The 14,191-nt window shown below is 36.5% G+C and overlaps 1 protein-coding gene across 1 annotated transcript in view; it reads right to left on the reverse strand.

The window, feature by feature from the left end:
* LOC116273158 (limbic system-associated membrane protein) overlaps window positions 1-14,191 on the reverse strand; it is a 423,934-nt gene that overhangs the window by 64,073 nt on the left and 345,670 nt on the right. The window contains exon 2 of the mRNA XM_031662125.1: window positions 13,897-14,129. Coding sequence (XP_031517985.1) covers window positions 13,897-14,129 — 233 coding nt within the window. The remainder of the gene's footprint in view (window positions 1-13,896; window positions 14,130-14,191) is intronic.

Below are 14,191 nucleotides of genomic sequence, written 5' to 3' on the forward strand. Positions count from 1 at the left end.
ATCTCTGTTTTGGATACCAGCACCACGCCGTTTCCTGTCACTGCAGCCTTGTAGCATAGTAGTTTGAAGTCAGGCAGCTGATGCCTCCAGCTTTGTCTTTGGCTTAAGACTGTCTGTGGCAATGCGGGTCTTTTGGTTCCATATGAACTCTAAAGCCAGTTTTTCCAATTCTGCAAGAAAGCCACAGGTTTAAATGGGGATGGCACTGAATCCCAAACTACCTTTAAGTAGTATGGCCATTTTCATGATATTGATTCTTCCTATCCATGAGCACGGTATGTTCTTCCATTTGTTTGTGTCCTCTTTATTTCACTGAGCAGTGGTTTGTAGTTCTCTTAGAGATCTCTTACATTCCTTTGTAAGTTGATTCCTAGGTATTTTATTCTCTTTGAAGTTATTATGAATGGGGAGTTCATTCATGATTTGGATCTCTGTTTGTCTGTTACTGGTGTATAAGAATGCTTGTGATTTTTACATTAATTTTGTATCCTGAGACTTTCCTAGTTTTATCAGGCTAAGGAGATTTTTATTGAGACAATGGGGTTTTCTAAATATACAATCATGTCATCTGCAGCATGACAATTTGACTTTCTTTCCCAATCTGAATAATCTTTATTTCCTTTTCTCTTGCCTGATTGCCCTAGCTAGAACTTCCAACACAATGTTGAATAGGAGTGGTGAGAGGGCATCCCCTGTCCTTGCGCCAGCTCTCTGCATGAACAAGCTTCCAGTTTTGCCCATTCGCATGATATTGGCTGTGGTCTGCCTCATAAATAGCTCTTATTCTTTGAGATACTGCTCATCACCAAATTTATTGAGAGCTTTTAGCATAAAGGGCTGTTGAATTTTGTCAAAGGCCTTTCTGTACGTATTGAGATAATCATGTGGTTTCTTTTGTCTCTTTCTTTGGTTCTGCTTATGTGCTGGATTACGCTTTGTATTATTGATTTGTGTATGTTGAACTAGCCTTGCATCCCAGGGATGAAGCCCACTTGATCATGGTGGATAAGCTTTTGATGTGCTGCTGGATCTGGCTTGCCAGTATTTTATTGAGGATTTTGCATCGAAGTTCATTAGGATATTGGTCTAAAATTCTCTTTATTGTCATAGCATTCTGCCAGGCTTTGTATCAGGGATGATGTTGGCCCATAAAATGAGTTAGGAAGATCTCCCTTCCAATTGATCGAAATAATCAGGCTGAAATTTGCACCAACTCCTCCTTGCACCTCTGATAGAATTCGGGTTAGAACTGCCTGGTCCTGGACTTTTTTGGCTGGTGGCTATTAATTATTGCCTCAATTTCAGAGCCTGCTATTGGTTCATATTCAAGGGTTCAACTTCTTTTCCTGGTTTATCCTTTGGAGAGTGTAAGGTCCAGGAAATTATCCATTTCTTCTAGGTTTCTAGTTTATATTTGCATGAGAGTGTTAATTTATAGTATTCTCTGATGGTAATTTGTATTTCTGTGGGGTCGGTAAGAGACCCTTTATCATTTTTATTGCATCATTTGATTCTCCTCTCTTTTCTTCTTTTATTAGTCTTGTTAGTGGTCTATCCATTTTAGTTGATCTTTTTCAAAAATCAGCTCCTGATTCATTGATTTTTTGATGGTTTTTTGTGTGTCTCATCTCCTCCAGTCTGCTTCCTGATCTAGTTACTTTGCCTTCTGCTAGCTTTTGAATGTGCTCTACTCTACTTCCCTGTAGTTCTTTTAATTGTGATGTGTTAGGTGTCACCTTAGATCTTTCCTGCTCTTGGGCATTTAGTGCCATACATTTCTTACACACTGCTTTTAAATGTGTCCCAGATTCTGGTATGTTATCTTTTTTGTTCTCATGCTGTTTCAAGAACATCTTTATTTCTACTGTATTTCATATGTACCCAGTAATTATTCTAGGAGCAGGCTGTTCAGTCTCCCCATGTGAAGAGAAGCTTGATTGAGTTTCTTAGTCCTGAGTTCCAGCTTGATTGCACTGTGACTGAGAGACAGTTTGTTATAATATCTGTCTTCCAGCATCTGCTGAGAGGCTTACTTCCAACCACATGCTGTCAATTTTGGAATAAGTGTGATGTGGTGCTGAGAAGAATGTATATTCTGTTGATTTGGGGTGGAGAGTTCTGTAGATGTCTATTAAGTCTGCTCGGTGCAGAGTTGAGTTCAATTCCTGGATATCCTTGTTAACTTTCTGTCTTGTTGATCTGTCTAATGTTGACAGTGGAGTGTTAAAGTCACCCATTATTATTGTATGGGAGTCTAAGTCTCTTTGTAAGTCTCTAAGGACTTGCTTTATCAATCTGGGTACTCCTGTATTGGGTACATATATATTTATGATAGTTAGCTCTTCCTGATTAATTGATCTCTTTACCATTATTTAATGGCCTTCTTTGTCTCTTTTGGTTTAGAGTCTGTTTTATCAGAGACTAGGATTGCAACACCTGCTTTTTTTGTTTTCCATTTGCTTGATAGATCTTCCTCCATCCCTTTATTTTGAGCCTATGTGTGTCTCTGCATGTGAGATGGGTCTCCTGAATACAGCAAACTGATGAGTCTTGACTCTTTATCCAATTTGCCAGTCTGTGTCTTTTAATTGGACCATTCAGTTCATTTACATTTAAGGTTAATATTGTTATGTGTGAACTTGATCCTGTCATTATGATATTAGCTGGTTATTTTGCTCACTAGTTGATGCTGTTTCTTCCTAGCATTGATGGACTTTACATTTTGACATGTTTTTGCAATCGCTGGTACCTGTTGTTCCTTTCCACGTTTAGTGCTTCCTCAGGATCTCTTGTAGGGCAGGCCTGGTGGTGACAAAATCTCTAAGCATTTGCTTATCTGTAAAGGATGTTACTTCTTGTTCACTTATGAAACTTAGTTTGGCTGGATATGAAATTCTGGGTTGAAAATTCTTTTCTTTAAGAATGTTGAATACCCACTCTCTTCTGGCTTGGAGAGTTTCTGCTGAGAGATCTGCTGTTAGTCTGATGGGCTTCCCTTTGTGTGTAACCCGACCTTTCTCTCTGGCTGCCCTTAACATTTTTTCCTTCGATTCAACTTTGGTGAATCTGACAATTATGTGTCTTAGAGTTGCTCTTCTCAAGGAGTATTGCTTTTTTTTTGAAATGGAGTCTCGCTCTGTCACCCAGGCTGGAGTGCAGTGGCACAATCTCTGCTCACTGTAAACCTCCGCTTACTGGGTTCAAGTGATCTCTTGCCTTACCCTCCCAAGTAGCTGGGACTATAGGCCCATGCCACCACACCCAGCTAATTTTTGTATTTTTAGTAAAGATGGGGTTTCACCGTATTGGCCAGCCTGGTCTCGAACTCCTGATCTCAGGTGATCCGCCTGCCTCAGCCTCCCAAAGTGTTGGCATTACAAGTGTGAGTCACCGCGTCCAGCCTATAGCGTCTTTTAATTTTATATATTTATATATGTTTAGCCAAATTTGTTTTCTATACTTTTCATTTACTTTTATGCTAAGGCAGCCTTCCACACTTCATTGGAGAGACATATTTATGGATAATTCTAGCCTTTTTCTTCACTTTTTACTTTTAAATCTTTAAGAGATCTGGTGTTAATTTTCATACATGGCTGTTTAGTAAAAATACAACTTTTTAAAAAATTAATTCATTCAAAACATTTTGTTGAATAATCACACTTTCTCCATTATGTTAAATCTACATCATATTTGACATGACCATATGCGGTAGAGTTTTGAGCCTTTCATTTAGATCCACTGACTTTATGGTTTTTAAATATGTTTTGCAGATGTAGTTTTCTAGCTGTAGAAGTCTTTCTTCCCAATAAAATAACATATATATATATGGTTGGATTTTTTTTGAGACAGAGTCTTGCTGTGTCACCCAGGCTGGAGTGCAGTGGCGCAGTCTCAGCTCACTGCAACCTCTGCCTCCCAGGTTCACACCATTCTCCTGCCTCAGCCTCCCGAGTAGCTGGGACTACAGGAGCCCACCACCACGCCCGGCTAATTTTTTGTATTTTTAGTAGAGACGGGGTTTCACTGTTTTAGCCAGGATGATCTGGATCTCATGACTTCGTGATCCGCCCGCTTCGGCCTCCCAAAGTGCTGGGATTACAGGCATGAACCACCGTGCCTGGCCAATAATTATTCTTTAAAGTTGGTTATTTATGCCTGCCCATTCTTCATAATTAATTTGATGAATTTGCTGTAATTTCAATTTTAAAATCTCCAAAGTAATTTTTAGGTACATAAAAAATTCAGTTTACCTTGGCGATCATTATATTTTCATTTTAAACGTCTTTACATCTTTAATATTATTTTAGTTGCCATTCAAGAATTATTTCGTTCTAATGTAAAACAACAGCAAAAAATACCCAAGCAAGCAAAACAAAAAAGTGTGTTCTTTCATCCTTTTAATTTTTGCATTTATGTTCTCTACATTGTTTAATTTATTCTTAAATGTTCTTATATTTTTGCAGCTTTTTGAATGACCATTTTTAGTATATTTCATGTTGTTTTATAACTATATATAGAAACTAATGATTTAATATATTTCTTCAGATAAATGCACAAATTATCAAACTACTGTTAGTATTGTTAATACAAATTAATTTATTTATTAGTATTGTTAATATATTTGTATTGTTAAATATTGTTAAGATATTTGCTAACTAATTTATGTGTTTTTCTAGTTAATCATATTAGCTGAAAATATTGACAAATTTATTTCCTCTTTTCCCATATTTAAACCATTATATTTTATTACTTTGTTTCATTGCACTGACTATAGCCCCTATATAAATAACTATATAATGTTAAGTAATAATAATGATCGTTGGTATGCTTGCATTAGTTCTGACTTTAATTACCCATCTTTTTCATGTTAAGAAATAAATCCTCTATACTTAGCTCACTAAATTTCAGAGTATTTTAAACACATCAAGAATAGAAGTTAAACTATATTCTATGTATTTTGTTCCTCATGGGATTATCTCATGATTTTTGTCCCTTGACTTTTTAATGAAGTATATTTTATTCATACACTTCTTTATAATGGATTATGCTTGAAAAAAACTGCTTAATTATGCTGTATTTAATATTTAATATAATTTTTTACTTTATTTGCAAGCTTTTAATCCTAATACCTGCCTTAAGTATTATTGCCTTAAGTATAATTGTGTTTCACTTTCACTCTGAAATAATTTCAAGTTTATAGAAGTTATAAGAATAATACAGATAGTTCCTATGTATCCTTCACCCACAGACTCAAGTTTTGTCAATTGCTGCATCGTGCCTTGTCTAGCAAAAAGGTCACATAGTATACCCAGTTGTCATTTCTCTCTTATCTCCTTCAATCTTGGTCAGTTCTTCAGTCTCTCTTGACTTTTATAACCTAGATATTTATGAAGATTAGAGGCCAGTCTTTCTATAGAATGTTCTTTAATTTGGGTGTGTCCAATGTCTTCTTATTATGAGACTCAGGTTCTGGGAAATATTTCACAGAAGTGATGTGTGTTTAGCTCATTGCCTCTTATCTTTTGGCAAATGATGCCAATTTGTCCATTACTAGTAGTGTTAACTTCGATCACTTGATTAATATTGTGTCAGGTAGGTTGTACTACTTTTTTAATTAGTCTTTTCTCTCTTTGTATTTAACAAATATTTTGTGGGCAGCTACTTTGACATTATTCCTTATTTCATTTTCACTTGCAAGTTTTAGTATCCCTTGATATTTCTTGCTTGAATTAATTATTTCTGTGATGGTTGCCAAATAATATTTTTCAAACTCCATCATTCCTTCTATTAGCATTCTATAATACAAAAGGGCTTTATATTCTCTTTATTTAATAAATAGTGTCTAATTTATATCAGAATTATAATATATTGCAGTTATTTCTTTCAATACCCCAATTGTCCTATACTTGGCTGGTGAAAGTCCCTCTCAAGCTGGCTTCCGTGTACTTTTGACATGACTCGTCATTTTTTGAGTACATTCTTACTTCCTGGCCCAAGAGATGCTCCAAGTTATATTGTTCCTTCCTTGCCCCAGTCCTGGTACCAGCTGTTTCTCCAAGTAACCCTTTCTTTAAGTGGATAGTGATATCCAGTGAGGATGCTAAGTATTAGGTATATGAATTGCTACTGGGGTGTCAGTGCTCCAGGGCCTCTTAGTGGGCAGGGGCAGGGTTAGGAAATATATGTACACATCTCTCTCTCTCTCTCTCCCCCCTATTAAAACTTATGAATAATCACTAATAACTTCAATTTCAATCCAATAGCACAAGACTCATGTTAGCTTTCTCCCTGTCCACATTTATACTCTCTTCTCCAACAATAAGAAACTGGTTATCATTATCTTCAATATTTTTATTTACTTGCTCAATTCTCTTCAATGTAGCCAAGGTCCCAACTTTCCCAGGTGGTTTTCCTTCAGCTGCTCTCTTGGGTGGGCCTGGCCCTTCAGAGATGCTTCCTCATTCAGAATCCTTTCTTCTTCAGGCCTTGGTACAAGTTGGGCTGCTCTTCCACAACATTTCAGCCTGCCTACTAGCTTTTTAACTAATAAGAATGAAAGAAGCCAGCTAGGCATGGTGGCTCACGACTGTAATCCCAGCACTTTGGGAGGCCAAGGCAGGCGGATCACGAGGTCAGGAGTTTGGTGACCAGCCTGGCCAAATATAGTGAAACCCTCTATCTCTACAAAATACAAAAATTGTGCTGGGTGTGGTGGTGCACGCCTGTAGTCCCAGCTACTCAGGAGGCTGAGGCAGGAGAATCGCTTGAATCCTGGAGGCGGAGGCTGTGGTGAGCTGAGATCAGGCCACTGCACTGCAGCCTGGGCAACAGAGCGAGACTCTATCTCAAAAAAAAAAAAAAAAAAAAAAAAAAAAAAGAAAGAAAAAGAAAAAAAAATGAAAGAAGCCTTATTGTGTTTTATACACTTAATTTGTTTCACTCAGGCAGACCTAGGACTGGAAACATTATAAAGACAACCCATGTCATACAGAAGAGTTTTATGTCAAAAAAAATTGCCTATTTGTAGCAAACTGAAAACAATAGAAATAGCTATATATTGAATATATACATATATATGTCATCTTTCTTGGCTGTTTAAATACATAAATTCAAAAAATTGCCTTTAATATTTTTAAGAGTACATTTTTAAGGTAATTTGTAGAAAACATAAATGTACAGATAACGATAATTTATAGTGGTTTATGGTACTATTTAAACATATTTGAAAGGGTAGATATCCTTATTTTAATACTTAAGTTTTAATATCTGTGTAAAAGCCAGATCATGTGTGAATAGCCGCATATGATATTGTGTAAATCCAAGTAAAAATAACTTGCCATAGACTGGATGTAGTTACAATATTTAGCAGAGGCAGATACGATAAAAAATAAATCTCTACCTCCACATCTTCCTAATAACTCTCAAAATTTTCCCCATAAGGTATTAAAATCTTCATAGATTCAATGATTCAATATTTGAATATAGGTAAATATTAGTTCATCTCTGTCTTCAAGTAACTTCTTTTTTCTTTCATGAAGTCTAGATTTTTATCCTGAGCCAACTCTCGTGCCACTATTGGTACTAAGATAACTTTTTCTCTTTTCCCTTATTTTTTCTCCTTTGAAGAAGAACAAAAGCAGTTTATATTAGAAAGTATGTGGATGTATACAGGTTATATAACTTAATAACTAAAAGATGGACTACAGCTATATAAAAAGGGTTTGTAGACAGTAATTAATTATGCTTGGATGGGATTGGTTTAGACAAAACTTGAAATCCTTTCTACAGGGAAGCATATCAAGTTAAAACTGCATGAGGTAACATTGCTAACCATCTTAACTAAAAAGTTTCAGTTCTTCCCTTTCATTAGCTGTCTGGTTGCTGACGTGAATAGTTAAGGCTTTCAAGTCTGAACCTGACCGATTATACAGTCAATCAAGAGCCTACTGTCTCAAAAATTAAGCTGAAGAGTAGAAAAATTAGTAGACTTCAGTATGTAAAATTCAAATGAGAAAATTCCAGTTAATCACTAAGATTCTCAATAGTCAACAAAATTAATACTAAGAACAAATCTAAGACTTCCAATTCTTATTTTATTAGAATATCTTAAATTTTAAAAAGGAGCTACAGGCAAAACTTTTGAATAAAATTTTATAGGCAATGTACAGTCGTTAAAAGAATAATCAATGCAACATGATATTTATTACAAAAGGGAAGGAAGAAGTGTGGGAGTGAAGGAAGAAAGAAGAAAGTAACAGAAGGAAAGGAGAGCAATTCTGAGAGAAAAACGAGATACCGTCTTAAGAGTTCTGGGTAACAGATTTTGGTCAGCATTCAGAGTGGTTAACAGAATTGTAAAACTTGCTTCTAAAAATTTAAATCCTAGAAACAATAAGCTCTAGAGTAATCATTAAAAGTGTAAATTGAGGGCCAGCGTGGTGGCTCATGCCTATAATCCCAGCACTTTGGGAGGCCAAGGCGGGTGGATCACAAGGTCAAGAGATGGAGACCATCCTGGCCAACATGATGAAACCTCATCTCTACTAAAAGTTAGCCAGGTGTCGTGGTGCGCACCTGTAGTCTCAGCTACTTGGGAGGCAGAGGCAGGAGAATTGCTTGAACCCAGAAAGTGGAGGTTGCAGTGAGCCAACATGGTGCCACTGCACCCCAGACTGGCGACAGAGTGAGATTTTGTCTCAAAAAAAAAAAAAAAAAAGACGTTGGGTTTCCTAATATTTAAGTTTTCAATTATTAAATTTAAAGGGCATCTAGAGACATTATAATTTTAAGTCATTATGTATTTATAGATATTCTAGGATTAATGAGATATAGGAAATGAAGCTTTTTAAATGTGGAGATTTTAAAAAATACACACCAAGCATGTTGGTCTAATAAGGAGTCCTACTCTCATATTTTTTCACAATTATATTATTTTATATAAAGTAATTATGCAATAAATTTCCTGGCAACTAATGGATAAAGTCTGACAAGCCATGTGTGTGATTTGAATCACAGTGCTGAGAAAAATGTATGGGATTCTATTTAGCACTACAGTGAAATTTAAGTCTTTATTTAGAAAAAATATTTAAAACTTCAAAATGCTAAAAAAAATTATCTCCAATTTTAGTATTTGCAGATTAGGCCATTTTGAAAACAACATTAACCAAATTAGAATAGCATGAAAATGGGAGCAAAAGATTCAACATAAAAATGACCACTCTGTTATTTGTACCAACTTAACAATTAGGCAGTACGGAAATTGAAAATATGATAAAAGATGGGTTGTAAAGTATGGTGAATGGGATATTTAAAAATAAGATTCTCATTTTTAAAATATTGTCATGTCAGAATTTCCTTTGTATTCATACACACATGAAGGTTTTTAATGTAACATTTAAAACAAATACCCTAGTTTTTGGAGCCGGCATTCCCAGGGCTCAAGCACATGAGATTAATCTATGTTTTTGATGAGTCCACAGATATTTTATATTATTTACTATTATAAGGCTCTAGTACCTGCTCTGTAGAGTTTTATAGATAATTTGATTCAATGTCATACAAGAAAATAAGCAGGTAGGGAGCAGTAAATCCCTCTCACTGATTGCTTAGATCCTTAGAGTAGTAGTTCTTGATTTTTTGTGTGTGTGCATCTGAATCACCTGCAAAGCATAATGATTTAGAAGTTTAAGTCCCATTTTTAGAAATTCTACTTCCATTGTTCTGGATGTGGTTATCCAGAATCTGCATTTAAAACTAACATGTTAACTTTGCTGCAGGCTATACAAGAACCACACCTAGAAATGCTAGTTTAAGAAGCTCTCCCCGGGCGCGGTGGCTCAAGCCTGTAATCCCAGCACTTTGGGAGGCCGAGATGGGCGGATCACGAGGTCAGGAGATCGAGACCATCCTGGCTAACACGGTGAAACCCCGTCTCTACTAAAAATACAAAAAACTAGCCGGGCGCGGTGGCGGGCGCCTGTAGTCCCAACTACTCGGGAGGCTGAGACAGGAGAATGGCGTGAACTCGGGAGGCGGAGCTTGCAGTGAGCTGAGATCCGGCCACTGCACTCCAGCCTGGGCAGCAGAGCGAGACTCCATCTCAAAAAAAAAAAAAAAAAAAAAAAAAAGAAGCTCTCTATGGTAGAATTCTGCAAATGTTCATTGCAGCACTGTTCACAATAGCAAAAACATGGAATCAAACTAAATGCCTATCAATGACAGACTGGATAAAGAACATGTGATATATGTACAACATGAAATATTATGCAGCCATAAAAAAGAACAAGATCATGTCTTTTGTGGGAACATAGGTGGGGCTGTAGGCTATCATCCTTAGTGAACTAATGCAGGAACAGAAAACCAAATACTACATGTTCTCACTTATAAGTGGGAGCTAAATGATAAGAACTTATGAACACATAGAAGGAAATAACAGACACAGGTTTATTTGAGGGTGGAGGGTGAGAGGAGAGAAAGGATAAGAAAAGATAACTATTGGGTACTGAGCTTAATACCTGGGTGATGTAACAGTATGTACAATAAACCCCTCTGACATGTGTTTATCTATGTACCTTCAAACCTAAAATAAATTTTTAAAAAAGAAGCTCTCTAGAATCTGAAGGAAGTAAAGCTGAAGACTGGATGCTAAGGAAAAGGACAGCTAAAAAAATGGGCGAGAGGCACCCAAAATAAAAACTGAAAGAGCCTACTGCAAGGATAATAGGCAACGAGTGAAAGCATCTGTTAGATTCTGGGCAACACCCCAGGACAGGAGTGAGCTTTATGGAGGTACTGAAGTACCATGAACATCATGGTATTCGTCATCATCATCAACAGCATTGTTATCAACATCATCATCAACCTAGTGGGTGAGAAAACATGATCTCCAGACACTGGACTAGAGGTTTACATAGATCATCTAATTTAATCCTTACGATAAATTTAGGAGGACTTAAAATGTTAGTTTTATTTATATTTTTCATACGACAAAGCTTAACCTCAGAGAAATTAAGTGGTTTACCCCCAAAGTGTATTTAAATAGCAAGAATGAAAGCAGATTTGAATCAAGCAATGCAACTCTGCAGAACCCACCTTCTAAACTGCTATTCTTTAGTGATATCTTGTAGCACCTTTGAGCTCAAGGTGGCTTCACCATTGTGTAAGGAGAGGGAATACAGTATTTACATAATCATTAGTTGAACTGAATTTGCAGAAACCATGGAGGGTGATCATGGCAGGATGTAAAAAATTAAAAGTATCTTAGACTCTAAAGAAAGGTGCTGTGAGGTTAGGGAAAAGGGAGAGGTCAGCCATTCCTACAAGTAGTATCTTTGATGTGGTGACAACTGTATAGAGTTGAAGAATGGAATAGAAATAAATGGGAACAGTGTGAATGGATGGAACCTCTGATAGCCACAAGGCTGAATGCCCCAAGGAGAAGTGATTCAGCCATCTGGTGCTTGAGATCAAATTATCTAATATGTATGTAATTGTCCAAAAATTTCCCTTGGCGACTCAGGCTTAAGGAGGAGACTATGCTTTCTTTATCCCCCTTGTAAGTACAAGCTTTCTTGTTGATTTTTTCTGTCAAAACAATGTGGCTGAGAATAAAATACAATAATATCTTGAATCAGACAAACAGGTTTGAAACCCTGTCCTAAGCCAACAGAGAGCCTTTGGCAGGCTCCTTCCTGTCTCTGAACTTTAAACTTTTGCATATATATAAAATAAAGGGGTAAACATCTACCTAAAAGTAGTATTATTAGAATTAAATGAGATAGTAGATAAACAGTACTTGGCACTTCTCCATCCCTTAAGTTAAATTTAATTTCATTTGCACTGCCATGTCAGGAAGGTACATGCAGTAGTATCTAACATAATTTTAGTTTAAACCCTTGTGAGATGCTCATGTTTGTAGCTTAAGAGTAAAAAGATAAATAAGAAAAAAAAAAAAGAGGAACATTGGGCATTTGGTGCTAAGAGTTCAGACTTAAATATAAATTCTTATCTATGAATCCTTAAATTAGTCTTTAAAATCTTGGCCAAAAAAAGAAAAAAAAAAAAAAAAAAACCCAAAAAACTCCATTCCAGTGGAAAGTGCTTTCGATTTCCAGATCTGCTTGGTACTCAACTATTCTCTGAACTGTCTTGTGACCTTGAGCAAGTATAACCTAAATTTAACTTCTGTTTGCTCATCTAGAAACCAAAGGATATAGTGCTCAGATTGTCAAATGTATTCAGTATAGGACAATACACAATTTTTAGTTATGGTCTCTAGCGGCCTTTTAGTGACATCAAAGGCCATAAAGCTACTAAAATTGTGTAGAAATATCATAATATAATCAAGCAGTTTTTTTCAAGCATAACCCATTATAAAGAAATATATGAATAAACAATCTTACATCAAAAATCAAAGAAGAAAAATCACGAGATAATCTCAATAACTGGTCAGTAGGTAAAATCTGTTCTAAGGAGTCCTAAGTAAACTAGTTATCTCTCCTCCTTCTGCCATTGATTTTAGTATAATTTTTTCTTTTGTTTTGATGTGTGTGTGTGTGAATAAATGTGTGCTTGTATTTGTTTTGAGGGAGTTGGTAAATTAACCCATTGGCATATTTACGTATTTCTATTTTGTTTACAAATGTAAATAGGTTGCCTAAGATCCATACCCTGGTGTCTCTCTTGTAATGGAGCTTAAATACTCTCTACTAAGCTACAAGAAAAGCATCCTATGCTTTGACTGTGATTGGAACTTTGCAAGCTAGTAGACATGCCTTTTACAAGCAATAAAATGAAGCTATCAGCCATTGCAAAGGAACCAAAAGAGAGGTCACATGACTAAAGCACCCCTGCACCAGGCAGTCTCTGATGTATTTTATTCCAGTTTCCATCTATTAGTCAGAGGAGTTGGGACAGCAATAATTTAAACACTGCAATAATCAATTCCATAACACATTAATAGAAGCTACAGTCAAACTTTGCCACACCACTGACTGCATCAGAACCTTGACAGGAGCCCTAGGGCCATGCCTAATTTGCATTACATTTACATAAAATTATAAATCAAGAATACATGAACATAGCCCTAATGTTTGTTAGTGCTTAGATCTTTCCTGATAGATACATTGAAACCGCTGGTGGCTGGACTTCACTTGCAAGAAAATTGTGCAGCTGATCAGTTTTGTTCTCATTCTGCAATTACGGGAAAAGAAACCCAACACAGCAATAGTTTGGGGGTATGTGAATGCCATTTAAGGTTCTTATCCTGTAAAACTATGACTCAGATGTGCCCTTGGAACCCCCAATCTAGAAGCAAATTGTCCCCAATTACTTTGCAGATCCTGGTCACTGGATTTGATCACCAGTAACTTGTCATTAAGTAGAGATACAAACCACATAGAAACCCGAACAGCTGAAAACATAAGTCTGCTGGAAAATTTTATTTTTCCAGAAGAACTTTGCTATCACAAAAAAGATACTTAGTGATAATCTTCAGGGTGAGGACAGATAAACCCAAACTTTCTTAAACTCAACAGAGCATCTGGTACCTAATAGGGTGGAAAAGTGTACTTCATATGGCTCTAAGCATTCTGTGTGTTCTGGTATCCCTGATTTACATTGTTCCAACAGCTGTGGCTTTTGCTGTGGGTTTTCACACTCAGGGCTAGGTGAAAACATTCTCACTAATGTTACTGGCCTCAGTAACGGAGTACACTCTCTATATTGTTTTTGGTCCTCTCATTTTAAGTCTCTTTTTAGACAGAAAATTAATACTTAAGTCCAATAGTATCTTTGGGAATATTTCTTTTCAGAAAGGGTTCTGCAAATATTTTGTACATTATTATTCTGCAACTCCCACCTCTTTCTTACCACCCTTCTATCCCACACTTTCCTTACCTTGTACGATCAAGTAAACTTGGGAGGTCTTGGGCTCATGCTGTGTCTGAACTGAGCAAGTGTAGGAACCCTCATCATAGACATCCACCTTCTGGATTCGGAGGCTGTATTCCAGAGAATGGCGTTTCTCCAGCTCAACCCGTGGGTCCAGAGACCACTTGTCATGTCCAGCAAAAATGATGCCAGAACGGTTCAACCAGGCCACCTTTGAGTTCTTGTCTTCTACGACGCACCTGACAGAGCAGAGTAACAATATTAGTGCCTTAACAACAACTGTTTCTGTGTTTCTTTTCTA

Source organism: Papio anubis, chromosome 2 (assembly GCF_008728515.1).
Source record: "Papio anubis isolate 15944 chromosome 2, Panubis1.0, whole genome shotgun sequence".
Classification (NCBI taxonomy): Eukaryota; Metazoa; Chordata; class Mammalia; order Primates; family Cercopithecidae; genus Papio; species Papio anubis.